The 27,366-nt window shown below is 32.6% G+C and overlaps 3 protein-coding genes and 1 non-coding gene across 6 annotated transcripts; 2 read left to right on the forward strand and 2 right to left on the reverse strand.

Annotated features, from left to right (window-relative positions):
- Positions 1-296: 296 nt before the first annotated feature.
- LOC129873564 (uncharacterized) lies at positions 297-6,518 on the reverse strand. Of its 2 annotated transcripts, none has more exons than XM_055948681.1 (7): positions 6,437-6,518; positions 5,793-5,853; positions 3,962-4,080; positions 1,473-1,612; positions 1,076-1,226; positions 820-979; positions 297-745 (listed from the first exon to the last, which is right to left on the reverse strand). In XM_055948681.1, the coding sequence occupies exons 2-7, from the start codon at positions 5,803-5,805 to the stop codon at positions 654-656; spliced, it is 675 nt and encodes a 224-aa protein (XP_055804656.1). In that variant the 5' UTR covers positions 5,806-5,853; positions 6,437-6,518; the 3' UTR covers positions 297-653. The 2 variants fall into 2 exon arrangements, with proteins under 2 accessions (XP_055804656.1, XP_055804655.1); XM_055948680.1 differs by having other exon boundaries at positions 6,362-6,509.
- An 11,427-nt stretch (positions 6,519-17,945) lies between these two features.
- On the forward strand, positions 17,946-21,729 carry LOC129873879 (myosin-3-like). 2 transcript variants are annotated; one of them, XM_055949066.1, is made up of 7 exons: positions 17,946-18,106; positions 18,897-19,145; positions 20,108-20,240; positions 20,436-20,579; positions 20,663-20,778; positions 20,877-21,065; positions 21,216-21,729. In XM_055949066.1, the coding sequence occupies exons 2-7, from the start codon at positions 18,897-18,899 to the stop codon at positions 21,660-21,662; spliced, it is 1,278 nt and encodes a 425-aa protein (XP_055805041.1). In that variant the 5' UTR covers positions 17,946-18,106; the 3' UTR covers positions 21,663-21,729. The 2 variants fall into 2 exon arrangements, with proteins under 2 accessions (XP_055805041.1, XP_055805040.1); XM_055949065.1 differs by lacking the exon at positions 17,946-18,106 and having other exon boundaries at positions 18,137-19,145.
- Positions 21,730-21,832: 103 nt separating this feature from the next.
- TRNAD-GUC (transfer RNA aspartic acid (anticodon GUC)) lies at positions 21,833-21,904 on the reverse strand. Its single transcript has one exon. It is a non-coding gene; the product is annotated as a tRNA-Asp (tRNA).
- A 1,844-nt stretch (positions 21,905-23,748) lies between these two features.
- On the forward strand, positions 23,749-27,091 carry LOC129874589 (F-box protein At5g03100-like). The gene is made up of 3 exons (XM_055949895.1): positions 23,749-24,913; positions 26,106-26,276; positions 26,565-27,091. The coding sequence occupies exons 1-3, from the start codon at positions 23,864-23,866 to the stop codon at positions 26,868-26,870; spliced, it is 1,527 nt and encodes a 508-aa protein (XP_055805870.1). The 5' UTR covers positions 23,749-23,863; the 3' UTR covers positions 26,871-27,091.
- Positions 27,092-27,366: the final 275 nt, after the last annotated feature.

Genomic DNA, 27,366 nt, shown 5'->3' on the forward strand with positions numbered 1-27,366 from the left:
ACCTCCAAATAGAGTTAATTTTCTCAATGAAACAAGTGCTAAAATTTTGACACATTAGCTAATCAGGTAAAATTCTCAAGAAACAAGACCACAGCATAGAGGATAAGTACTGAGATGGATAAGAATTGACCGAGGTTCATGCCCTCACGCGGAGGCTGAATTTGGCAATCCAAGTTACAAAAGTAAAATTTCATATGGTAGTTCAAACAAAAGTTGTATCCACTCAAGTCTGTGAATTTGATTTCCGCGACAATATATAAACACATTGGCAAATGGTCAGCATAAAAAACAAAGCATGAAAAGAAAGGATCAAATAGTTTTAAATAAGACTGTTACAAGAAATCTATAGGTTCAAAATCTAAGATCCGAATCATACAAGAGAATGCAGATCAACCGACAAATAATTTACCAACGAATCTCCAACCAGTAACTGACCACAAAATGAAAACAAAACAAAGGATACTTTTTTATTTGACCCAAAAGAAAAAAGAAAAAGATATGACACACTCAATAAGACTCCAGAATTGGGAGGTAACAGGCCACAGGATCTTCGTCATAGTTGTCACTTGTAGATTCAAAAGATCGCCAGACTGATGTAGCTAGAAAGGTGAAAAAATTGGCATAACATGCATGTGTTTGCTAAGTTTCCCTCTTCACATGAAATCATAATCATCATAACCATCATATGCATTTACCACTGCCTCATCATCTGCCTTATCAACATGTAGCTGCTTCTTCTTTGCACCTGTAAGGAAAAAGTTATAAACCCTACCAAGAGATGACACAATTATCATAGAAAGAAAGTATGCACTGCAGTACCTGTCTTCTTTTTACTCGCAGTGGCTTCCTTTTCTGCTTTAATCTTCTCATTTGCAAATGCAGTAATAGAAGAGCCAATATCTTTAGCATCTTGCCCTTTCAACGAGGTCAATGACAATCTCATAACAGCCTTGAGCAACGCAATATAATGGTAGCTTTTCTGAAAAAACGGCAGACAAGCATTTAATGCCCAGTCAAAGTTAAGCCCCGACAATTAAGAAATTAAAAAAGACTGAAAAGATTAAATTTGCTAAACCTCGTATGGTCGCAGCTTATGAGAGATCAACTCCGCATATTCCAAGAAATCACTCTCACTTTTGGGAATAAAATTATCAAGGGTCTTGTCATCACCACCTTTCTTGGCAAACAATTCAGCTGTGGACTTATAATCAGCTTCTTCTACAAGCCTGTAAAGAGATGAGATAAGAATTCTGAACATCTCGTGATGTCAATAGCCACATTGTACTATCTTGTTCACCAGGAAAACCAACAAATTACACAGGGAAAACATCACATAATTCCCAACCACATTCATAATTCAACTTAACTATAACCGATGACTTGGCCTGACACCAGCTTCTTAGGCAGCTAAACTATTGATCCTCTATTTCTCAATTAAAACTACTCTATATGAGGCATGTAAGATCTCTAACCTTTGCTGGCGAAGTTTTTCTGCTACTGGATCTAGAGGCTCTTCACTGGTATGAACTCCGACTTCCTTGCCTTTCTTTTCACCAGCCTTTGCAGCAGATTTCTTGGGGGCCTTCTCAGCAGGAGGTTCTGGTTTAGGAACCTGATTAATCCACCACGCCTTAAGTTAATTAGACCAAGAAGTAGGATGCAGAGAAGGTACTTGACATAGGGGACATATCACCAGAAAATGAAAATCGTAGAGCAGGCGGCATGGCGCAAGAGCACATTGAAAAGAAAAATATAGGTGTGAAACGAACATAATCTTATTAAATATCTTACAAAATAATATTCCACGGAAGAGAATTACTCTACTGTTGGGCATTGATTCTATAAATAGCTGATGCTATAACTTTCCAATCATGCTGGGAAAACCTTTAATTTAACATTGCTAAAAGTAAATTTAAAATGGACAAAGAATATGAGCAGTCTTTTAATTCCATCACAGAAATGGCTTTTAAGAAATCTAAGAAGTCTTATGATTACAAAGCTGAAAGAGCCTTTTTAGAACTGTTATATGAATCTATATTGATCAAATTTATCCATTTAAGCTCAACTCATGTCATCATCATGCCAAATAAAAATAAAAGTGACGAATAAATTAAAAATATGATTATACAAATAAATAGCAGCAACAGCAGTAATAATAAACTAATTATAATAAAAGTTTCCCAAGTTTTTACAGCAATATAAATCTATCACAAGTTTAAAATACTCCTGAAAAAGCAATTGGTCAAAAACAACTTACTAACAAGACTAAGAGCCCGTTTGGATTGGCTTATAAGTTGATGAAAACAACTTACAAGCTGTTTTCAGCTTTTTTGAGTGTTTGGCTGACCAACTTAAAGTCATTTTGTGCTTAAAATAAGCCCAAAAAAATAATTGGACCTGTTTGGCTTAGCTTATCTAAAGCAGCTTATAAGTCCAATTTATTTTTTTTGGCTTATAAGCTGCTTATAGCTTATAAGCTGCTTTAGATAAGCAAAGCCAAACATGCTCTAAAACCTATTCTCAGCTAGTAGATATCTCCTGCATTAATATTTCCCTCCGTTGTGCCCTATCTTTAGCTGAACCTACATTGATTCGAGGAACTGTGGGTCTTCCAAGACAACTACCTTTCATGTGATCCCACCCACCACCCAAAACCCCCTTTTAAAACCTTTAGCTCACCATAGTTTGACCTACAATACATTTGTGTATTATAGCTCGACAAAAAACATGACCAAACCATCTAAAGCAGCATTCGCTCCTTATATCCTTATTACATGCTACTTGCACCTTCTGGTGAATATGGTCAATTCTAATCTTATATTACCTATGTACTTTCCTTGTCAACATACATAAATGTTACCTTCTCAAAAATATTACCGTACATCTCTATGAGTAATATATTCATCCATCATTCCATTCTCTTGAAAAGATGAACCTAGATATCTAAATTGTTTGCACTTGGCACCACAATCCTGACTAGTCGTACCTCAACTACACTTGCTTCCTATTGACAAACTAGCAGAGCACATATTCAGATTATATAACTTGACAAAAAAAAAACTAAAATAGCTTTTTACCAAGAGTCGCTCTTTTCTACTACATTAAATGTTGATAACTTCATAATATCTTGATCGGGCTTATATCATTGTTCTCAGTATTAGACACAAAGTGAGGATTCCTAGTCTATGAAATCATATGCAAACACCAACACAAGCCACTTCCCATTTTCTGCGCACACAGCAAATAATGACAAGAAACGGAGGCATATAAACCTGTGTTTTGTGCTAAGATGATTGGATATACGAGTGTTTTACTTGACTCCACAAAATGGTATAATGACATGACAAGATCCATGGTTATTGTGTATCATCCCACTCTACATAGCTTTATTCATCTACTAGTCGAATGATATCTAAATAATTGTGTGTAACAACCTACTCAAACAAGTGGAATTCACCTAGAATGAAAAGCAACTGATGTATAACAGAAAATGAAATGGTATCCAAAGAGATCAAAATATTATATTACACTTCCAGGTTAGCATGCAAAACATGACAAAATGTCGTCTTCATTTTTTGGTGATAAAGAACAAGCCAAAATATCTAATCAGGTTTAAACACTCACCAGCCGATTAAAATATCTGTTAAACCTACTAATGCATATGTGATTAGACATATCAATTCTATCAAGCAAAAACACAGAAATATAATCCATTGATGCAACAACAACAACATGAAAATCCCCTATATAATTCTTTGATAAGTCACTCCAAGTAAATATTCTAAATGCAAAAGAATAATTTCCACTTTTCAAGATACTGATAAACACACAACACCTAACTGCATTATCAAAACAAGATAGTTTAACTAATATGATTTTTTTTGTGGGCGGGCAGAATTGATGAATGGTAAAAGAGTGTTCACGAAACAGACAGAGGAAACCAATAAGTTGTCTACTATACCGGAGCAGGCTCCTCTTCATCTTCCCAAGATTCTTTTACATCGTTATCATCTGCATCTTCATCATCCCATTTACTCGTTGGCTGATCCTTCTTAAGAAGATCTGGAACTGGTACATCCTCTGAAATAAAACATGCATGTTATAGACTATCTTGCATATATTGATGTGGCTTAAAACTAAAAGATTTGTAAAGTTAAGTCAAACTCAGAACTCGCTATCAAATAACAAAAACTTGGGCAATTATGTCAGTATCAAAGACTTCAACTGAAGAGGTATTAGGTTGAGGGTAGTTACATCCCTTTTTCTGCATGCACAATAAACCATGTGAATGGACAGGGAGTCCGAGTCTTTTCAGAAAGACAAATGAATCAAACCCTCAAACCCAAAATAAACTGGTTTGAACAGCAAAATCTCCAGAAATAGGGACCCAACATTTATGGTTTTATTTTCAATTACTGTAAATATTTGACCACTTACAATGATATTTCCTTCTTGTAAATGCTATGCTAAGTAATGGACCGGTGAGTTCAAGTGAGTAGACTCAGCACTTAGACAATCCAGAAGCAAGTAACAGCATTAGCAGCTTGCCATTGATTAGTGAGATGAACTCTTAGATTATTGTTTATTCCTTTTCCTTTCTGCCACACACAAACCCTTGGTGTGGTTTGAGGGATGGCAATGCATAAATGAGGCTAACACAAAATTGCTGCTGACTAAAGGAATGTGTTCTACTATATTATTGAACTCAATAAGGTCATACCACAGAGAATCACAGAAGCCTATGAATGATGGAGCTTATGAAGAGTTATAAAGTCGTAGAAAATCCGGATTATGATCCCTACGAGTATTTTTTGGTGTATCTGGACAGTTAGAATCTGTATATGTTTTGATGGAATCTCAACTCCGTCCACTCTTCAAACGCTAGATGCCTGGTTAATTAGTTGGAGCACCTAATCCCTGTAAATAGCACTGATCTGTTTTGGACTTCGTTAGCTCCCTAAATCTAGTATAGTTTCTTTGGATGCAGTCTCTTTTTTGTACCTTTTGCATCTTCTTGATACCTATTAATGAAACATCATACTTAATCCAAAAATAAATAAACTATGTGTGCCAAAATACAAAATATGGAATAAGGAAAGTTTTGTGTTAATGTTGTCCTGCATTCATACACATGTCCCCAAAGAAGAAAAACATTGTTTATATTGCACACCTAATTAGACTGAGATTTAACGTAGCAATGGGGAATTGCAGGGAACAATTGCACATCTAAAAAACCCGGCATCCTACAGGATCATGATTGCTATGCTACATCGCAAAACATTTTTTGAATAGAAAAGGATCACAAAAGAACCCGGTGATGATATCTTTCATGAATTTGGCAAAAGAGAAGCTACAACACTAAATATATTTTGCATCTTCAAATTAGATTATGCCATTCATCCACTAGTTGGAGATATATAATGGCACAGAACTTTGTATATCAGACCACAGCCTTTAGGACAGTAGTTCAACAATATCAATGTTGAGGAACGTACATCACCAGAAAAAATCATACCATCTCGCACTAAGCACTCGGCAAGGGGCATTTTACTCCTAATATAAAAGTAATACAGAAAGTTTAAAAATTATACTCTATTAAGAAGCAATCATGTTTTAATGCTTTCCAATCAAGTAGGAAAAATAAATCACCTCCTTCCTACTTATCAATAAAGTAGGAAGAGCAATAAAATTGGTTCCTAAATAAAGCAACAAGATGCATTAGCATCAGAAGAAATTGAATTAGGTTTTCTTAGGAAGGTAGTTAAAAAAACTGTGAGAAATATCAACATTACCCCAATCCTCCATCTCTAGTTGATTCTCTTCCGTCCACAAAAACTTGTTAAGTTCGAGTATCTGCATAAGCAGTAGAAAAAACTCAGTTATTTTCCAGAGAACCCAAATTATCAGCAACAGAAACCTCTTTAATAAGGACAATTAGTAACTTGACAAAATTCAACTCCAAGAAAAACCAAGCACATCACCTCGCTTACAAGAATCTATTAATTTCTTGTCAAAAAAAGCATAAAATAATGGAATAAAAAGTGTCAATTGACATCAGTGTTCGGAGTCGGTCGGACATTGTATAACAGGGCGGCTGAAACCCTAAAACCGCCACTAAAGCAGTGGCTTTAGGCCCAAGAAATTTAAAGGCCTCAAAATTACAAATCCGAAAGCCCCAAATTCAGTTCAAACACACAAGGATATATCCTATGGATGCATGAGACTCAAATACGAACACACATATAAATACATCCGAAGACGCCAAATCGCACAGAAATAAAATAAATTCGAGCAAAAGGATGAAGAAACATAACTCGAGGGAAAAGCAGAGGAAGCCCAAAAGATGAAGGAGAATACATACATGGGAAGAGATAACCAGAGGTTAACAAATCTGATGAAGGCGATGTAAAATATTGAGTAAATGTAGTAGTACTACCGTATTTGTATTAAGCAATAGCAGAAGTTGTAGCAGCGCTTGCTTGGAAGGACCAAAATACCCTGGCTTAACAAGTCCGAGATGGAGAAGAAAAACAAAGCCCAAGATGCTTTTCTTTTATACAAAAGAAAATAGCAATTCCAGTCCTTGTATTATTGCATATTAGTCCCTATATTATTTGATTATATATATTTGACCTTCAATTAGTTGAACTGTGTTGTTTTGATCCTTGAAGTTAACTATTTGATAAAATAATTATTTTAAAAATATAATTTGATCCTATTTGCTCCTCTGTTTGCTCTGTTCTTGGTTCATTTCTGTAGTTACTAAGGTTAAATACAATTTCATTTGAAAAGATTTAGTAGATGGACAAATTTCTTAGGTCTATTAATATGATCCTAACAACTTTTAGCCTTTAAAAATTTTAACCTTTATATTTTTTAAAGTTCAAATATTTTAAATAATAATTTCGTTAAATATTTAACTTCCATTAGCTTACAAGGATCAAAATCACACATTTTGAATAACTAAAAATTAAATGTGCAAATAACATAAGGGCTACAATTGTTATTTCTCCTTTATACTAGGTATAAATTAAAATCATACAATAATACAGGGAAATTGTTATTTCCCATTTATATTAAGTAGAATATAAACAACTATCATATATTTATTGTTAGTATTAATTGAAAATTTTGTAATAATTTGTTTGTTGGCATCTCTTACTAGTTGTTATGCACATAATTTTAAAATTATACTATTTTCTAAAAATAAAATTGATAATTATAATTAAAAGTCGTAGACAGTTAACTTTACAGTTACTCCTTCTATTTCTTAAATTTTCTAATTTACTTTAATTTGAATCAGTCATGTTTTAATAGCAGTTTTGTAAGATTGTTTTCAATTCTTTGAGATGTCTTTTCAGATATTTCAAGCTTAAACTAATTAGATTATTAAATAATTAAATTTAAAAAGGTGGCGTTTTAATTTTGAATGTCTTCTAAAGGTAACAGTCAATAGAATATTGGTGATTTAGACCTATTTTATAATTAAAAAATAATATGAATGATACTCTAATTTGCATATTCGATCAAGCGAAGTCTTAATTTTATTTTAAACACTTATAGAATAATTGTTTATATATATATATATATATATATATATATATATATATATATATATATATATATATATATATATATATATATACCACTATCGCATCACCCGTCCTCTCCATTTATTACATCAACATAAAAGAATCGTAATCACTAAATACCATCCACAACTTTCATCCTAGCGAATAATTATTGTAGAAAATATTATACTCAAAATCACCAAGAAGCCTAGTCGACGATGAAAAATAATTAATCAACAGTAGTTCGAAAGAGAGCTAGTAGCTAGAAGACATGATTTAATAAGTCAGTACATTTTGCACATTTTCTTGCAAATGGTATGGACTATGGGCAACTTCAAATATATATATACCCCAACTTCAATTATATATGTCCGAAGTTTGGGACAAATTTATACCTTGGTCTCATGTCGAAATATTTTGAAGTTTGATTTTGTTAATGTTAAGGTCATAACTTCAGTAAAAAAATGTTTGAAGTTGGGTCATATCAAGGCCACACTTTTATTAAAAAAATATTTGAAGTTGGCTTTGGCAAATCATTATATATTTGAAGTCTTGCCAATGTCATAATTTTAGTAAAGAATGTCTGAAATTTAACCTTGTTAAGTTCACAATTTTTGTATAAAATATTTGAAGCTTGGCAAGCCATATCAAAATTCAGGCAAAAATATATGATGTTTCCCCTTCATTAAGCCAAACTTCAAATAAAAATATATGAAATCAAACACAATTTTTCAACTTAAACCATGTACGTTTGAAATTGTGTCTAAAGAGGAAAACCTGCAAAAACTAAATAAATTAACATATGACATAACTTAAATGTCGACTCCAAGAATAAATACGTGTACGCTTTTTCTGGAAGAGTGCGCATTAATGGGTTGAATCTAATTACATGTAAATTAATACCAAACATTCTATTTGAAAGTCAATATATTGCACTTTTAACTTCTTTTAATAGGAGAATTTTTAGGGTTAAATTTAACATTGTGATTCAATAGGTGGAATTATGAGAACAATTTTAAGTTATTTTCAATACGTTGAAAAGCATTTAATTCATTTTCATATTATTTACGGTAAAATCTTACTAAAATAATATAAGTGGAAACATGAAATATTATTATTTTGTAGAGGTATTATTTAATTATTAAATTAATATTTATTAATTTAAAAAGTGTTTGAGATTTAAAGAAGGTTAATTTTGATATACAAGTCATGAAGACCAAGTTGAAATCCATAAGAAAAAAACTGTTATACCACAAAAATTATCAAAATACTCCTAGAGGATAGTGCGCTAGCATGACGTACCATCTCTAACTTTTTTGGTCAATCCGAGGTCGGAATAAGAATCATGTGGGAAAGTGGTATCGATTAAATTTTAGGCCAATCGGGTCAAAAAAAAAAATCGGGGCAAAATTGCATTTTGAGAAAGGTGCGCGACCAATTGGCGTCGCGGACTTGCTCCCCCACAGTGCAATTTTTCCCGAAATCTGACCAAAAACCAAATTGGCCATAAATCGCACTTCACGAACGCAATTTACCCTTTACTTAATAAAACCCATTTGTGGAATGTGATTTATGTGTATTTTTTTGTACGTTTTTCAGTTTCAGTAAGGGGCATTCCGGTCTTTTTTTCATCTCTCCTATACTTAACATATGGTTGATATAGGCCGTTTTCGATCTTATAAAAGTTTCGAAATCCATTCCTTAGACTTTTACGCATTCAAGTAAAAGAAATTAGGGCTAAAGAGAGGAGAAAGGGCTAGGGTTCAAGAATTTGAAGTTAGAATCTTGCCAGTTTGATTGTCTGTCTTCATTCTAGGTATATAAAGCTATTCATGGTGTTGGATTGAGTTCATTCACGTGTCCTACATCTAATTCTATCGAATGTTGAGAATGAGTTGAGTCTAACCTAGTTTCTTGAATTTCGAATGAGTTAATTCTTCTCCTACTAAGTTTCGTATGATTATTTTTTTTAAAAAAAAAGGATTTTTGTATTTCATAAAAAGGGGGTCCACCCATTATGATTATGTATTGATGTTATTGTTGTTTTCTATCTCTCAATTGATTGGAATTATTGTTCATGGCTATTTTTCCGTGAACCCTAATTGATTTGATAATCATGACTTTTACATACATATTTTTGAGTAAAGATGATGGTTTTTATGCATTGATGAAAAGAGTGATTTGAACTGATATATATATATATATATATATTACAAAGTCTAAATGAGTGTGAAGGTCGAACATGATTGATTGAAATCAAGAAAAAGTTTTGATGAGATGTGAATGATTTTGAAAGCATATTTTACTGAAAGAACTTGATGATTTGAGCATGAGCATTGATTTTACATAATTTGAGTTTTCATATGAGCTGAGTCTGAGAAGTCTCTAAAATTATTACTATTTTAAACATGAGTATTTTGAGTATAAATGATTGTTTGAGATAGAGTTTTGAGGAGATCTGATTGAGTTTGAAAGCATATTTTTTTTTAAAATGAAAAAACATGATAATTTGAGATGAGATTGAGTTTTGAAAAGGGTTTAATGAGACCAAATGAAGTGATTTGAATATCTTACCAGATAGATATGAGCACCATATATTTTAAGAGTAGTATTGAGCATCGATTTGAATAAGAGTATACATAACTCAAACCCCATAAACTACGTAGCCAACGTAGGAGAGGAGAGAATTGAACCGTTAAAGTCGGATGTTTCCTCTGCATTCCTGAAAAGAGATGACTTTGATTGATTGTGGAACTAGATTGGGTTAATCGTCCTTTATCTTGGCAAAGTATTGGACAGCTGAGGCAACGACAGTGCAAAGTGTTGTATCATCACTCGCTCATATTGTGATGGTTGTCAATTAGAGATACTATCTAAAAATAATACAAAATGAATGATTTGATTTGATTGAGATTGCATACGATTGAGCCGATTTGAAAAACTATGATTGAGTCGATTGAAAGACATTGCATATTTTTAAACTTGCATCTTTATTGAGTTGAGTTATTTTCAGAGTTAAGTCCTTTGAGTTGAGTTGAGTATCTTTGAGTAAGTTTCCTTTCAGCTATATTAGATACTCGTACATTTCATGTACTAACGTCATTTGGCCTGCATCATTTTATGTGCAGATACAGGTGCTAGAGATCATCAATAAGCGCTTTCGGAGGGATCATATTCATTGTATTCACTGCTTATGAATAGTTCTTTTGAGGTAGATGTGGGCTTGTCTTGGCGCCTTCTTGATGGTTGATAGAGGCTTTATAGACATAGGCCGAGTAGATTGGAGTTGATGTCCCTTTTGAGTCCGTTTTGCTCAAATCTTTATTTATGAGATTGGGTTGATTTTTACAGTTGGTCTAATTAAAACTATTATTTTATTTGAGTTGTTGAATTGTCTAGCCCATTAAAACGTCTCTTGTTATTGCATTGAGTCTTTTGCCGATTGATTGAATGAGTGATCGGACCAAGTGGTTCGCTTAGGGACCAGCAATGGTCTTTGAGTGTCGGACACGTCTAGGGTACCCTCTCGGGGCGTGACAAAAACGTCATTTTTCTAATGAACCTATTTGTGAAAACATCATTCATGAACTTGAGGTTATGATTAATGATCTCGATTACCGCAATAAAATGGACGTCAATAACTTGTTGGATTACTCGGGTGGAAATGATACATGTCCAGAATTAAGAGCTTAGAAGAAATTGTGGATATCGTCGGAAAAAATAATGTTGATGATGAAGTTGATGATACAATACCTTTGGAACTAGTTATGTGTAGGGAAGCACTTATCACATCTGTAACTCTTTGCAATTTTATGATCTAGTTCGAACAAACAACATCGAAACTTATGGATGCAATAAGAAAAGCTAAAGATGAGCTTCAACTAGATTTAAATTTTAACAAAATACAATAGAATTATATTTCACTAAATTATCTTAAATATATTTGTAGTTTTATAGAATTATTAATTTATAATATTAATGAGATCATATATTTATAAAGGGGTCTTTTGAAAATACATTATCTTATTATCTTATCGAAATGAGTGATTTTTTCCATTAACTCAAGTCGAGATCGGAGAAAAATATTTTTTTAGAAAGCTTATTAATTACTTAGTATTAATTTAATGAGATTTTACTGTATATCAAGATCTTTTAGAAAATAAAATTTCGAAACTTAAAATGGTGGTTTAATTTCTAAACTGCTCTCTTCTTCACTTTATATTTTTATTGTTTAATCTCAAAATTCCTAATATTCAATACTTGGGGAACAGATCATCATTTCTAGACCTCTGCCAAATACACAAATCACTATAAATTTTGTGTTAGAATTTAACTATTTGATTTTGAGTAAAATAATCATTGACATGCCAACACTCATCCAATGAATTTAATTTGGATAATATTTTTTTTCAACTTTATTGGGTGGCCAAGGTCCAACTTAACTGATTGCATGTGAAATTAGATTGGTATATGAATGATTCATTTTGTTTCACTTTTTATTGTTTTGATTGGACCACAAATACAATATTAATATAGTAGAAGTTCGATGTTTTTCTTGTTATTTTGTGTTTCAGTTCTTCATTTCAATACCAATTTTTTCCTTTCATGGGGGTTTATTTCATTTTTTAGATTAGATAATATGAGAGAAGCGTGTGGAGTGACGTGACTAAGGTTAATTACTTGGTTTTATAAAATTTCAAACAATATATCAGAGTAAAAAAGATTTAGAAAAAGCATAACCTTGTGTTCTTTCTAATTGATTATTTGTTTATATATTTCAATCTCATACATTATATGATATATCTTAATTATACTTATAAGAGAACGTGAGTTTATTTGAATTATAATATACTCAAAGTTTCAGTTTCTCTTTTCTTTACAAACACTTTCATAATATCATAGTAAAATTAAGGCTAAAATCACATTCAAGCAACTAATATCACAATGTATTGTTAAATTTATTGGGTATTACATTGTCGTTGTTTAAAGGAAATGGTTTAAACATAAAATATTTACTAAGAAATCTACAAAGCAGAGCAATTAGTCCACAAATAAATTAAATAATTATATCGCGGATCAAAGGATAATGTAACTTATCTTTTCCCTTTATTTTCACACTAGTTGCAAATAGCAAGGGTCCCCAATATTAGGAAGTTATTTGGAGATAGTGTCCATATAGTTGATTGGAGGATTAATATTTAAGCTATTAAAAATATTCATGTTTTAAATTATAAACTTCAAATAAAGCAGTCAAAGTTTTGAATATTTACAATTGTGCATGTTAATTTTAGATATTTTTATCACAATATCAACTATTCTTGTTTGAAGTAGAGTCTGATAGTTTCAAACTTCAAACTTGTATATACAAAATTTGAACTACATGATTTCAACTATGATTTTTGTTTTTTTCCCTCTAGTTATGCATAAATTTATCAATTTTGTGTAAAAGTTATTGTAATTTTCTCTTTACTGAGGTACGACGTTCATTTCGCCTTCCTTTTTTTCACTACTTTCAAAATCACTTAACCGATTGTCTCATCCAATCAAATAAATACACCATTAATTACTATTAAAAAATAAAAAAGTAAAATTTTCACAAATTTTGAAAGCTCACAAATGATCCATGATTAATCACGGTCATAAATAATTTATGAATAAGAAAAATCAACATCAGAGATATAATCAAAGATTGGGGTCCCGAGTTTAAAATAAACACTGCCTTCGTTCATATTAAGTAGTTGTGTACTTTTTCATCATATGCCCCTAAAGAAGTCACAGAAGCATAGCTTATCTAATTTATTCTTGAAGAGTCTTTTTTTGGACAATTTATTCTTCAGTAGTTTCCATTTTGATTTTGTAAATTGATAAGTAATTTGAGACATTTATTTTAATAATATAGATAATTAATATAAAATGGAAGAAATAGATCAAACTGCATATTAACTTTTTGGAGGAAATAGATGTTATAACCCGAAAATTACCAAAATACCTCTAAAGGATAGCGTGTTCGCATAACGTATCACCCCTAATTTTTTTGGCCAATCCGAGGATCGACCAAGGGGAAAATCATGTAGGAAAATGGTTTCAGTTGAATTTTAGCCCAATTGGATCAAAAGATAATTTTTTAGGGGAAGAATTGCATTTTCAAAGAAGTGCGCGACCAGTCCGCCTCGCAGACTTGCTCCCCCATAGTACATTTTTTCTGAAATTGGGCCCAGAAATCTTTTTCACAAAAATAAGCCATAAAACGCATGCCTCGAATGCAATTTATGTGTAAAAGTATACTGATTCGTTTTTTTAGTAAGGGGCATTCTGATCCTTTCCTCAACCCTCTTATACTTAACCCACGACGTATTGAGGTAGTTTTCGACCCCATAACTAGTCCTAAGTGTATTTATTTTATCATTTACGCTAAACTAACAAAAGAAACTAGGACTAAGGAGAGAAAAAAGGGCTAGAGTTCAACGATTTCAAACCAGAAACCTGCCAATTTGATTGTTTGTCTTCATCCCAGGCATGTAAGGCTAAACTAAAGCATTGACCTTGTTCTTCCATGTGTCTCATGATTGTGATAGATTGATTTGTGAATGAATTGAGTCCCCACGATTGTGTTTTTGGAGAATTTCCTTAAATTTAATATATTTTACATAATATTGCGTAATTGATGTTTTCTACGAACTTATTTCTTGAAAAAATGATTTAAATTAATTATTTCATAAACTATAATAGTATTTTGACTAATATTGGATGTATATGATTAAGGATTGAGTCTAGAGCCTTGAACTTATGAATGCATGATTATGATTGAGACATGAACATGATGATAGTCTTGATGAAACTTGATAGTCCTTTATATCTTCATAATTGAATCCAATTGAATGATTTCAACTAAATGTTTTCATCAATGATTGTACCAATTACTCTTAAATAAATGATTGAAATAATTGGATGATTGATTGGTTGAAAGAATTGACTGGATATAATTGATGAATTGATAAGAGTCCATATGAGACTTATTGAATGGTTTGATTGGGGTTGATTGTCTTATGAGCATTGAGTCTTGGGAGGAGTATCGAGAATCGAAATTGGTAAGAGTAAGTAATAACTTGAACTCAATAACTACATAGCCAAAAATATGAGAGGATTGAACCGTTAAATCAGATATTTTCCAATTTTATTGTCCTAACATGATAGGACTTGATTGATTGTTGGATCCATGATTGGTTGATTCGTCACTTACCCCGGCAAAGTATTAAATGGTTGTGGCAACAACAACGAGCTTGTTGTACGACTACTGGCTCATAAGTAATTATTGTCGGATAAGAGAAACTCCCATGTAGGTCTTGACAGTACTCTGATTGGATTGGATTGTGTATGTTTAGTCTCTGTCTAAACCTTACTCTTGTTTTAGACCTATGACATCCTGATTGAGTTCATTACTCTCGATTGAGTTACTCGAGTTGATGTTATCCTACCTTAAGCATGCTTCATTTTGTCATATTATATACTCGTACATTTCACATACTAATGTCCATTTGGACCTGCATCATTTAATGATGTAGAAACAGGTTTTAGAGATCATCAACGGGCGCACCGTTGAGAATGTGTTTACAATTCAGCTGATTGGTGAGCCCTCTTTTTTTCTCGAAAGATACAACTCTTTTACCATCTAGCTTTAGAGTTTCGACTTTTACTTTTATTTTGATTAAGGTAGCCATGAACCAGTCATTGACACCACTTAGGCAGTTGATAGAGGCTTCATAGACTAGATTATTGATGTGTTGATTGGATATTGTCTTTTGGCGAGTTTCATTCATGCTAAGTCTTGTTGATTTGATTAGATAGATTGTTGGCATTTGGCCTTATTGTATAAGTTATTTATTTGAATATCATGTTGAGTTATTTTCTTGATGAGTTAAGTCTTTTGCTGATAGAGTATTGATTGAATGAATGTGTGAACATGCCAAGTGATTCACTTGGGGACTAACAATATTCTCTGAATGCCGGTCACGCCTAGGATACTCTCCCGGGGCATGACAATAGATCAAACTGCATATTAATTTTTTAGAGTGGGTACAAGTTTATTGCTCTAACAGGCATTGTAGTAGGGACATAAGTGTTTTGTTTTTCTTGTTATCTGAAATAAGGGTACAATTTTTGATTTGCTCAACTTATAAGACTTATTTAGCAGCAATAATCGAAATAAATATTGAAAATGCCCTCATACTTGATATTTTCTTTGTTTTTTTTATTTGTCATAATGTTTTTTTTGAGAATCAAATAATATAAATTTTGATCATCATTTTAAGATGTATTTTTTATCATATTGATATAAAAAAAATTGCAACTTATAGTACTTTTTATATAGTTTTTGAATATATAATTTTTTATCTTAAAATATTAAATTAATGTAATCTAATTTAATTTTGAAGTTAATCAAATTGACTCTCGAAAACCGTAATATGACAACTAAAAAGAAACGGGGGGAGTGGAATCATAATTCGCTTTAATTTATAGGTCTCTTCTGCATACAAGACTAAATTGATTTAAGCCAGCTATATTCTATTTTAATTTTTAAAAAATAAATTTAAAAAAGAGACTTAACATTATTAAATTGGTTAATTCCCCTGCTAATCTTAAGCTCAATAGCTCATGGAAATACGTAAGGCCTAAGTTCACACAGTGTACATTTTATATTACTGTCTCCATTTTAATTTGTTATTTTATTTTAATTTGACACAAAATTTAATTAAAAAAATAATTAAATTTTATGGTTTTAAAATAAAGATATGTATCACAATTTTCTTTAATTTTATAATATTAAATATATCATGCAAAAAATTGAAATTAAAAAATTATTAAAATAATAAACATTTAAACAAAAAAACATAAAAAAGAAAAATAGGACAAATAATTTAAACTAAGGAAATAGTACTTTTCAATTAAGGAGGAGGATTGTATTCCTTTCCAATCGGCTCTGTTAACATAAAAAGATCATTGAACATTTCTGCTAAAACTCTGTTAACAAATTAATAACTTTTTTTCATATTATTATACAAAGCGACAGATTTCCAATTAAAACAATTTCTTATGGGTAGGAACACCTCAGGACTTAAACTCTTGTACATACCTTCTTTTTTATTAATAATAAAACAGTGGCGATATTAAAATCAGAGAATGGAGCTAGGTATGATCGAGCAAGGTTATCTAAATTATATTTTTAGTGAAAAAATACATTATTTATATATAATTAAAGTTTTTTTTTAAGCATATATAATAAATATTGAATCACTATGTTTACTTCTTCATCATTTAAACCCCTTAATAAAAATCTCAACTTTGACGCTTATTAACACAACTTGTGTGTATATCGATTGTCTTATCAAAAATATATGATGTCCTACCATCATAAATCATGAGATAATTTCATCCATCAAAATTTTACAATAACAAAAAGTTTACTTAATTATTTTGGCTTCACTAATCTCTAGTACTCTAGTTGTGATTCATTGACATTGAACTATCCCAATTTTTTTTGGCATAGATTTTCTCTTTAGAGATATTTAATTAGTGGGGTACATCTTTCCATGAATTTCTTTAACCAATTGCCTTTTGTGTCTCATCATATGAAACCAATGCTTAAAAATCAATAATATCCAAGTACCAAAGTATTCATATTAGTCCAATTTTAATGGACAAAATTCAGGAGCTCGAGGCACATTGATCATAACCCTTAATCATTTCCCCCACTTTCTTCTTCAAACTCTTATTAGACATACAACATGCAAGAGAACTCAATTAATTTAAACTTTAGAAGTAGTAGTTACTTCATATCCCAATAATTCCATCAAATTAAGTACTTAACCATGCATTGGATCTAATCATCTAATAAATTCTAAATTCACTGGATAGGATTAGGTCATGAAATCTTATTTAATGTAATCATATAGTAATAGTTTGGTCCAAAGCTTTGAACAGTTAAAGCCAATTGAGATTTTTTAAAGATTTTCTGTAAAGAATAAAAATGAGAACTGCATTTCTTTTGAAAATCTAAGCTGACTAGCCCAATTTTTAGAGAGGAAATGATTGAACTTACATAATTAAAAGAAAACATAAAACTAACAATAAATTTATATAGGACTAAGAAACTAATTGATTTGTTAATTTTAGTTGTATACAATTTGATTAATTGCTTACTATAGTTTTCTAAATTTTGGAGATTGATGCCAAATATTACTTTGAAGTCAATTAAGGTCACTTTAAAGTGAGGAAAAAGGCAGCACTTCTAAGTTATAGCTGTTTAGATTGTGACAAAGTATGAGAGAAAATTCCCAGAAGAAAAATACTAAATAAACTCTATATTATTGTGGTTGACATATAGTTCTGATATCACACTGTTATGATCCAAAATCAGATTATGATGATGCCTATCATAAATTCTTAGTGCCTTCGGTCAGAAGTGGGGCACGAGCTACGACATCAGCTCAGGGCCAGGTCAGGGCACCGTCACCAGAGCCTGACAACGAGTTAAAGAGGTTAGTCATTTCTAGTTTTATTTATCGCATTTTGATTGGGTTTTGACTTGCCTACTGGGGGTTTATGATAAGCGTCATTATGATCCGATTTCGGGTCGTGATCAATTATATAAGAACATAATTACATATATAACTTCAATTTCCAATGGACACAAAAACGCCGGGTGATTTCTTCCCATATATTTCTAGCATTGGTGGACAGACTTACATGGTATTTGTTAATGATGGGAGGTGAAAGGTATTTCGTGAAACTAGTCGAGATGCATGCAAGATGGCCCGGACACCACGGTTATAAAAAAAACATATATAATTTATAAACTCTTATAAAATCTATTGGGATGTCCCAAGAAGTAATTATACCAACCATTCTTGTTTTCCATTTCTTCATCATCCAGCAACCCAATGAGTTCATAGTTGTGGCCTCAATCAGTTTTTAAAAGTATCCATTTTGTCTTCCAAGAATTGCTACAAAATTCCCCATATTTTAATGGTCCTCTGCTATGATAAAAGAAAATGGACCTACATGAACCTTCAAGTACTTCTTTCAAACAAAGCAAAAGCTGAGAAAAAGCAAATCTTTCTGACAATTTACACATGCAACCTCTTATTATTCCTCAGACATGCTTAAATTTTGGGCATCTCAAGTAAAGCCAAACAACAGCCTTTTCATCAAATCCTTATTAGGTTCAAACTCTCAGTTCTCTTAATATTTGTTTGTTTGTGTCTTATGTAAGAGTTCTTTTAGATAGAACTGTATGTTATGTCTTCTGTGATGGTGACAACTTATCAGATGAAGAGTCTTAGTACACTGGAGCTTATGTTGGAGGAACTTCAGCAAGAAGAGGAAGAAACAAATGATTTGCCGCCACCTTTGCCTGTTAGGCCTGTCACAAAGGCTAGGTTGCCTAAGGGAAGAAGGAAATTGACACCATTTGGTAAAGAAAAGAGGAATCTTGAAGACATTAGGGTTCAAGAAAATGCATTTGTTGATCAATGGAGTACTTCAGCGGAGAGGGATTCTGCAGCCATGACAGATAAGGTACATATGTGTTTTGAGGGAACATTTGGAGCACCTTTGAATCTTTTTTTTCCCAAAGTATTAGCTTTGTGAAGAGCTAGCTTACACGCACCTCGATTCAAGTGTTTCATACTATCATTAGGTACCTGCTACCTTTCGTCAGCACTGGTACTGGTTAAACTAAGGTTTAAATTGAATGGAAGAAATGGACTAGCTATTTTTGATTCCTTGCTAGAATTTGAACCATTAGTTACCTGCTACCTCCCGTCAACACTCGTACTGCTTAACTCTGCCAAACTAAGGTTTAGGTAGAATGGAAGAAATCACCATACTGTTTTGACTCTTTGCTAGAATTTGAACCTTTATCGATAATTTAGTCTCCTCTTCGCTGATTGCTAGGCCACCCACACCTGTGGGTGAATTAATTTGTTAAATTGTTGCAAAGGAGTTTCCACTTTCTAGGTTCTTATTGGTTCATGAAATTTACTATATGATCATTACCTATGTGTTGATAGGATTATTAAAGAACTGTACTCTGAGGGTGCCAGTTTCCTACATTAAGTTACAGCAGCAGGCAAATGATTCTTGGAAGAAGTAGAACAATTAAAGCTTTTCCAGATGCAGAATTTATCTTCACCAATTGGCAAATGTGATTAGTAGGCCAAGTCCAACAACATACCTAGTGTAATCCCATAAGTGTAGTCTGAGAAAGGTAGAGTATGCGCAGACCTTACCGCTACCTACGGAGGTAGAGAGACAGCTTAATGAATGAGGCCATCTGTTTATTTATTAAGGTGTATAGTCTTTAGATGACAGAACAATAAAGGAGGATTCACATTGCATCTTATTTAGATTTAAGTATTAACTGGAGATTTGGTAAAATTGATTCTATATCAGCTGAATCTCAATCATATTTCTCATAATTTCAACTGTTGCTAGCTTATAAATTACTGATTTTTGATGGTGAGTGGTTTATTTCACAGATTTGTTTGATGGTTGATCAGAGAGAAGGAGCTGAACTGAGTGGAGTACTGCAAATTCAGAAATGCTTTCGTGGCTACCAAGCCCGCCGGTACTATCATGAGCTTAAAACTGGAGCAGTAGCTCTTCAATCATGTAATTCACAATATCCGATTTTTTCTCAAAACTTCATTTGCTATAGTACTAATTCCAACCTTCAGTAAGAAGAATCAATCATATTAAACAGTACTTAAAAACATAAGCCTCAAGGGCAAAGAACTTCAGCATGTATCACATTTTCCTTCACAATTTTGATAATCGTAGCTCAACCATAGTCTTCGATTCTTGCAGTTGTGCGTGGAGAAATTGCCAGAAAGTGTTATCATGGTCTCACTAGGAGGTTAACAGCAATTATCGTTATACAGAAACACATGAAGGAGCAACATCGTAAAGTAATAAAACGACAGCAAACTGCAGCCATATGTTTGCAATCTGGTAAGATTGTAGAATGCATAATCCAAAATTTTGAATACATAGTTTTTGAAGATAGTCCTCAATTCTCTCTATGCATTCTGCAGTTATTCGAGGTTGGTTAACTCGAAAGCAGTTCAATCTCTCGGGTGTTGGAAAACGATATTGTGTTCAGAATATTAGAGGAAAGAATGACCTTGACAATAAGGAGCAAGAAACTAAGGTGTGCTTTATTTCTTTGACAATAGGTTCTAAGTGGTGTAAAACGTCAACAATGACTTATCTTAACCACTTTGGTTGCTTGAATGTAACTCCCTTCAGGTACCGCGTTCAGTTCTGCTTGATCTTCAGAGGCGTATTCTGAAGACAGAAGCAGCTCTGGAGAGAAAGAAAGAGGAAAATGCAGCTTTGAGGCTACATATTCAGCATTATGAGATAAAGTGGAATCAGTATGAATCAAAGATGAAAGCTATGGAAAAGATGTGGCAAGATCAGTTAACGTCTATACAAGTGAGCATACTGTCTTCAGATTACTTTATTTGTTCAATACAATCGCACTGTGGTTACATGTTCGTCTAATTTCTTATATAACGTCAGTGAGATTGCTTAGTATTATTTTTCTTTTATTGCTTTAACCAAAAGACATTGTGAATCTTGCAGATAAGTCTGGCTGTTGAAAGAGAAAAACAGGAGGACGAAAAAACTAAGGGAGAACTCAGACTACTGATACTTCAAGATCAAGATGAAATTGTGCATAACGGATTCCCAAGAACTACATCTCTTAGAACGAGTGCACTGAATCTTACCGTAGAGGTACATGATACACAACCACAACCAAGTGGCAGATCAAATCCCAAGAACCAGTGTAACAACCACCATGTAATGGATATGGTCAATCACTATCAAAATTTTGTCGTCCACGATCAATGTAAATCAGGGGAGGAGGCTTCCACCCTCAGGCCTAACGTTGAGCTCCATAAGCTGAAGATTAGATTTGAAGCATGGAAGAAGGATTACAAGAATAAATTGCGGGAGGCAAAAGCGACAATGAAGCAATTAGGACACTCTGAAAGAGGAAAAGGTTCAAAGATATGGTGTGGAAGATGAAAAAGTTAGTGTCTTATGTCATATCCTCCTCCAATTGTAGGACATTCTCGGAGGATCTGACACGGATGCAACAACAACATATTTGGAAAGTCCGAGCAACATGGCCTTTATAAGAGAATATGTTGAGGAAAATCTAAATGACTAGGAACTAATTATTTTTAAAAATAATTCGCCGTTGCCGGGGATCGAACCCGGGTCACCCGCGTGACAGGCGGGAATACTTACCACTATACTACAACGACTTGGTTGTTAGGTGTCTTAATACAATTATATTTATACGTATATTTTCTCCTCCTTCATAGAAGCTAATTGCTTCGTTGCATATTCTTAATTTTTGTTGGTTACTTTAATTTTCTTTGCAAGCTTCTTTTAGAAATTAAAAAGGTGCAGAAATAAGCCCCAAAATAATTTAATTAGTCTTACTTCATGACGACGACAACGACAACAATACACCAGTGAAATCTCACTAGATGGAATATGGAGAGAGTAAAGTGTATGTAGACCTTACCACTAACTCAAAGAGATAGAGAGGTTGTTTCTGATAGATTCTCAGCTCAGGTGCATCAAACTCAAGTACGAGAATAGTCTTACTTCATGACATGTGAATAAATCTCAATATTCTAAAACAAAAAAGAAAATCAACAAAAGATTAGGAGTAGATCACTACTCAAATATATTGCCTAAAATTAATTTTATGGCTAGCAAATGAAAACAAGGGTGGTGAATATAATATTTCAAATTATAAGAGAGATATGTGCTATTGAGGAATGGTTGGAGGGAGGTTTGTGGAATTATTTTAAAATTTAAGAAGGCTTTAAAAACTTTTTTTTATTTTTTATTATGCATGTATAATTATGGATGATTGATTTATTGAATTGAAATTTGATTATCGTATCACACCAAACTGTGAAAGTTCGGTATTTAGTATTTACTTTTAATTAGTAATTATTGAGTTGTCAAAACCAAATATCAAACGCTCATTCATTCATGATGAATTATTTACCATATATATGAACAATATAAATGAGTGATTTGAATAGTTTGGTTGACTTATGCCCAACAAATTAATAATGTTAGGGTTTGAGAGTTCTATTGGAACAACCTCTGTGCGTAAGTTCTATCCTCAGACTCACTCTATAGAATTATATCGAATATGTTGTTATTGTTGTTGTAGGGTTTCAAAGTGAAGATTTAATCTCCATACATGATTTCTCTTAAAGCTAATATATGTGAAACATCAGATCAATTGTGAACATATTTTATCAAAATATTTTCCTTTCAATTCGTAATTACTGAATTACTGTACTCAAATTTGATTTATTGTACTTAAATTTGACTTTCTTGTAATAACCTAATTTTAGGTAATGTAATTCGCTAAAAGTATATCACCTAAATTAATTTTTTTACAAGCAAATGAAATCAAGACAGGTAAATATACTATTTTCAAATTACAAGAGGAATACGTGTTATTAAGGTAAGCTTGGAGGGAGGTCTATAAAATTATTTTCAAATTTAAGAAGGCTTTTAAAAATTTTGTTATGTTTTTTACGTATGTATAATTACGGATGAGCGTGAATCATCAATTTATCTAATCGAAGTTTGAATCACGTATCATATAAAACTCTGAAAGTTTGGTATTTGTTATTTACATTTAATTATCAATTATTGAGTTATCTAAATCGAATATCGAATGCCTATTCCTAATGAATAAGAGTAACATGAGTGGGTGGTTTGGATATCTTAATCAACAAATTAACAATGTTAGGATTTAATTGGTCTATCAGAAATAACATCTTTTAACTTTGAGGTAGAAGTAAGATTTATTATTGCAGGAATTGAAAGTAAAGATTTAACATTTATACGTGATTTTTCTTAAAGCTAACATATCAAAATTAGACAGGTTATGAATATGTCTTGCCAAAATATTTTTCCTTTAATACGTAATTACTGATTTACCATACTCAAATTTAATTTATTAACCAAACTTTAAAAATCAATCCTTAAAAATATCAAATCGAATACCTGTAATATATTAAATTAGGGTTATTAAATGAGTTTCTTAGTGCACTTGCCAAATTTGGAGGGTATATCGAGTATATATAATCCTGATATCCTGATTTTGAACGAAATGCGCCTTCAATTGTTAAAACCCTACGCCCCAGTTTTCCTTCAATTGATCATCTCAATTCTTCAATCTCACCATGTCTGAATCTTCCGAAGGACGAGAAAGCGTGGATGATTCTGCACAAAATTCTCCACAATATTCTCCTTATTATTTTTCTCACCATTCTGATCAATCCTATGAACAACCCCAGTATGGTTGGAAATTCAGTAAAACCGAAAAAACAGATCGAATTAGCGCCTTGCCGGATCCTTTGATCCTTCAGATCCTTTCTTCCTTGCGGATGAAAGAAGTTGTACGAACTGGAGTTTTGTCAAAAAGGTGGCGCCTTTTGTGGACTTCAGCACATAATCTAATTTTCAGATGCTCTGGTCAATCTAATCACGCTGTAAGTGAATTCATAACTTCTGTTGATGATACATTACTTCTAAGTAAGCCTAGTAAATTGAACAAGTTTTCGGTTGAATTCCATTACAACCAAAGATTTGTTAAGTATGTTAATAAATGGATGATTTTTGTAAAGAATAAATCTGTTGAAGAACTGGATTTTTATCTGAGTACACGGGGTTCAGATGAGTTTTACAGCTTGCCACAGATTATGTACTCCAATGCGTGTTTACGAGAACTGAGTTTGTGCAATTGTAATCTTGTACCAAAGGAGGGGATCAATTGGCCTGCTCTTAAGGTTTTAGTTATTAGGTATGCTAAGTTGAACAGAGATATCGTTGGCATGATCTGTTCTGGATGTCCTACTTTGGAATCTCTCAAGTTTAGTATGTGTTGTGGGGTTAATTATTTTGTAATTAATTCCAAAAGTGTGAATAAGTTGGTGATCAGTGGATATTGGCAACAAGAACATGAAGATAGTGATGATGATGATGGCAATGATGATGATACACAGCTGATAATATATGCTAGGAATGTTACTTCGCTGGAGATTAGAGGATGTTTTCATAAAAAAATTCTTGCTCTTCAGAATGTACAAGCTCTAGTCCATGCTAAGCTAGATTTCTATAGGAAGACAGATGATTATGAAAATGATTTCAAGACTGATGAGAATATGTTAAAAGATCTCCTTGAATCACTCGAGGGTGTTGAGAAACTCTCCATTGGGTCATGGTGTCTGCAGGTTTGACCTATACCTCCCTACTTCATCTAGTCATTAAAATTAACAATACTTGATTTATTTGCCTGAGTGTTTATACTTCTCTGAGTGATGACGGGGAAACTATTTACATAATCATATCACTTATTAGGTAATTATAGGAAAATCTGTATGATAAACATTAATTGATAACCTGATAAAAATGATGGCAAACCTATTATCGTAAGCTAAATTACAGTATTGAATATCTGTATACTGTCTGTTGCTATGCTTAAATCCCTTGCAATAGTCTACCTGTTTTATATAAAAAAATTGTTACTGCACAATGCAAAATGTCTAAAGTTGCATAATTTATCAAAAAAATAAATGTTTTTGAAGTTGCTTTCACTATAGCTATGCCTTTATGTGAGTGTTACTACTCTTTTGATTTAGAAGCATTATTCTCTATTTGTACCTTTACATTTATAGGTTTCTGCAGGTATGCAGCGTCATCTTTCAATATATATACATATGGATCTTCAAACAACTCCTTCGTCATTACTTAACCCCGCTTGAATAATTAAAATTTCTTGCAAATATAATAATAAGTGGAAAAGCTGGTTTGCTTAGTGGAATAGATGCTCACTAAGTGCTGGTTACGGTCCTCTGGATTTGGGACATAGCATGGTTAACTCTTCTAACAAAGAAGAGGGGAAAGGGGAAAGAAAGAGGCAACTTTAATTGTTTTGCAACCATGGAGACTTTGTTGGTTTTAAAATAGAAAGAACAGATCTTAATCAGGAATAGGATCATGAGACCACTAGAAGGATTCCTGATCCAACAGTGCTTTACTAGGGTAATTTTGTGAAACATCTTGTTTGATTATATTCTTAGATTATTATAGATGTAAGTTAAAACCTTGTTTAGTGACATATTTGGGCCTGTTCAATGGATCTGTATGAATTAGTGGTTTTTGATACTTCTGATCCTGTCCTCGTGGTTAGAAAGAACACACTTTTATTTACTTAATTAATTATATCTTCTACATGCCCCTTCATGTGTGATGTGTCTGATTCTTTGAGATAGCTAATGATCTCTCTTTGATATGATACCAAGTTTAATTGTGTGACATTTCATCTAAATTTTAAGTTCTTTGAGAAAACACATTATTATTTACTTAATTATATCTTCAAGGCACAAACCTCTAAATCTATCTTCTGATAATTAATTGGCCCAGGTCCTTACTATGCTAGAGACTAAAAACTCCTCATGCCCGAGGATGAGATGCAAGTACTTGACTTTGAACACTCCTTTTAATCAATCAGAGCTTCCTGGGTTAGCAGTACTTCTACAAAGTTGTCCTCAGGTCGAGATCTTGAACATAAGCAAGGACTCCCCTTTCGAAGAGGTATGCACATGCCCCTTCTCCTATTGTTGTTCATCTTACTTCTTGATTTGATGCTTTGTTACTCAACCATCGTGGCATTGCCTATGTAGAGGCAAATTCAACATCTAGATTCAATGAGTTCAGAATGGGCATGATCTTATTATATACATACTTTTATTTTTTTGTGCATATGAATACATAGTTCTGAGTCTGAAAACAATGGGTTGAGTTGATCTCCCTGTTCTAAATTGGCCTCTGCTGCATTTTGTTAATTGAAGAGGTAATCACCTTTGAAACATTATGTTGCAGTATAATTTTGGGTGGCCCTCTAATGAATTTAATGGAGAAAATTACTGGATATCAAGACCTTGTTGGGTGATGCATCTCAAGACTTTAAGGATTGACGGCACCTGGATATATGAGAGTCCGTATTTTAAGCACATCTTTCCGTTTCTGCAAGCTGTTCTAAAGAATGGGATAGTTCTTGAGAAAATCATCCTTGCTTCCTTCGATGACAGAACATGGATTTCCCCCGGGCACCATAGAAGACTTACAGAAACGTTACTAAGCTTTCCGAGATCTTCAAGGGATGCTGTTATTTTGTTCTCTGGTTGAGAAGTAAAAGTAAATTAGCAGTATGTCATGTTAGTATTTATCAAAACGTGCTTCAGAAACATATACTGTTTTTTTTCTTTCTTTAGACTCGATGCCTTGCGTACATTGTTCTTTTCTTGAGTCAATCAACTAAGGCTCAATCCGGAGCTAGCTAGTTGAGAATTGAGATGGATTCTTATATAAATTATTAGTGGTTCTTTAATGCTTGATGTTTATATATATTCTCTCTTGAGTCTTCTAGTTTCCGTAATGTATATATCCCGTTTTATTTATTGTTTATCATAGGATGTGAGATAATTGATACCACAGTCCACAATTATGATATAAACAATCTTGAAATTGGTGATTTTGTATACTTAATATATGAAATCAACCTGGAGAACACTATTGTGACAATGTATATCACGTGCTGCTTTTAGTTTATGCAAAAATACTTTTAAGTTTGATCATGTCAAAGATCATAATTTCAGGTAAAAATATTTGAAGTTAAGCCTTG

This window comes from Solanum dulcamara, chromosome 11 (genome assembly GCF_947179165.1).
Source record: "Solanum dulcamara chromosome 11, daSolDulc1.2, whole genome shotgun sequence".
Classification (NCBI taxonomy): Eukaryota; Viridiplantae; Streptophyta; class Magnoliopsida; order Solanales; family Solanaceae; genus Solanum; species Solanum dulcamara.

Bases quoted from the DNA above. Each gene is read 5' to 3' on its own strand.
- LOC129873564 (XM_055948681.1), bottom strand. The intron at 1,227-1,472 runs GTTAGAGATCTT...ATCTCTTTACAG, and splicing joins GAAAAACTTCGCCAGCAAAG to GCTTGTAGAAGAAGCTGATT. The intron at 746-819 runs GTACTGCAGTGC...TTTTCCTTACAG, and splicing joins TGCGAGTAAAAAGAAGACAG to GTGCAAAGAAGAAGCAGCTA.
- LOC129873879 (XM_055949065.1), top strand. From the start codon at position 18,867: ATGTCTTCTGTGATGGTGACAACTTATCAGATGAAGAGTCTTAGTACA. The intron at 20,580-20,662 runs GTAAGATTGTAG...TGCATTCTGCAG, and splicing joins AGCCATATGTTTGCAATCTG to TTATTCGAGGTTGGTTAACT. The intron at 21,066-21,215 runs GTGAGCATACTG...TGAATCTTGCAG, and splicing joins ATCAGTTAACGTCTATACAA to ATAAGTCTGGCTGTTGAAAG.
- LOC129874589 (XM_055949895.1), top strand. From the start codon at position 23,864: ATGTCTGAATCTTCCGAAGGACGAGAAAGCGTGGATGATTCTGCACAA. The intron at 24,914-26,105 runs GTTTGACCTATA...TAATTGGCCCAG, and splicing joins TTGGGTCATGGTGTCTGCAG to GTCCTTACTATGCTAGAGAC. The intron at 26,277-26,564 runs GTATGCACATGC...ATTATGTTGCAG, and splicing joins AGGACTCCCCTTTCGAAGAG to TATAATTTTGGGTGGCCCTC.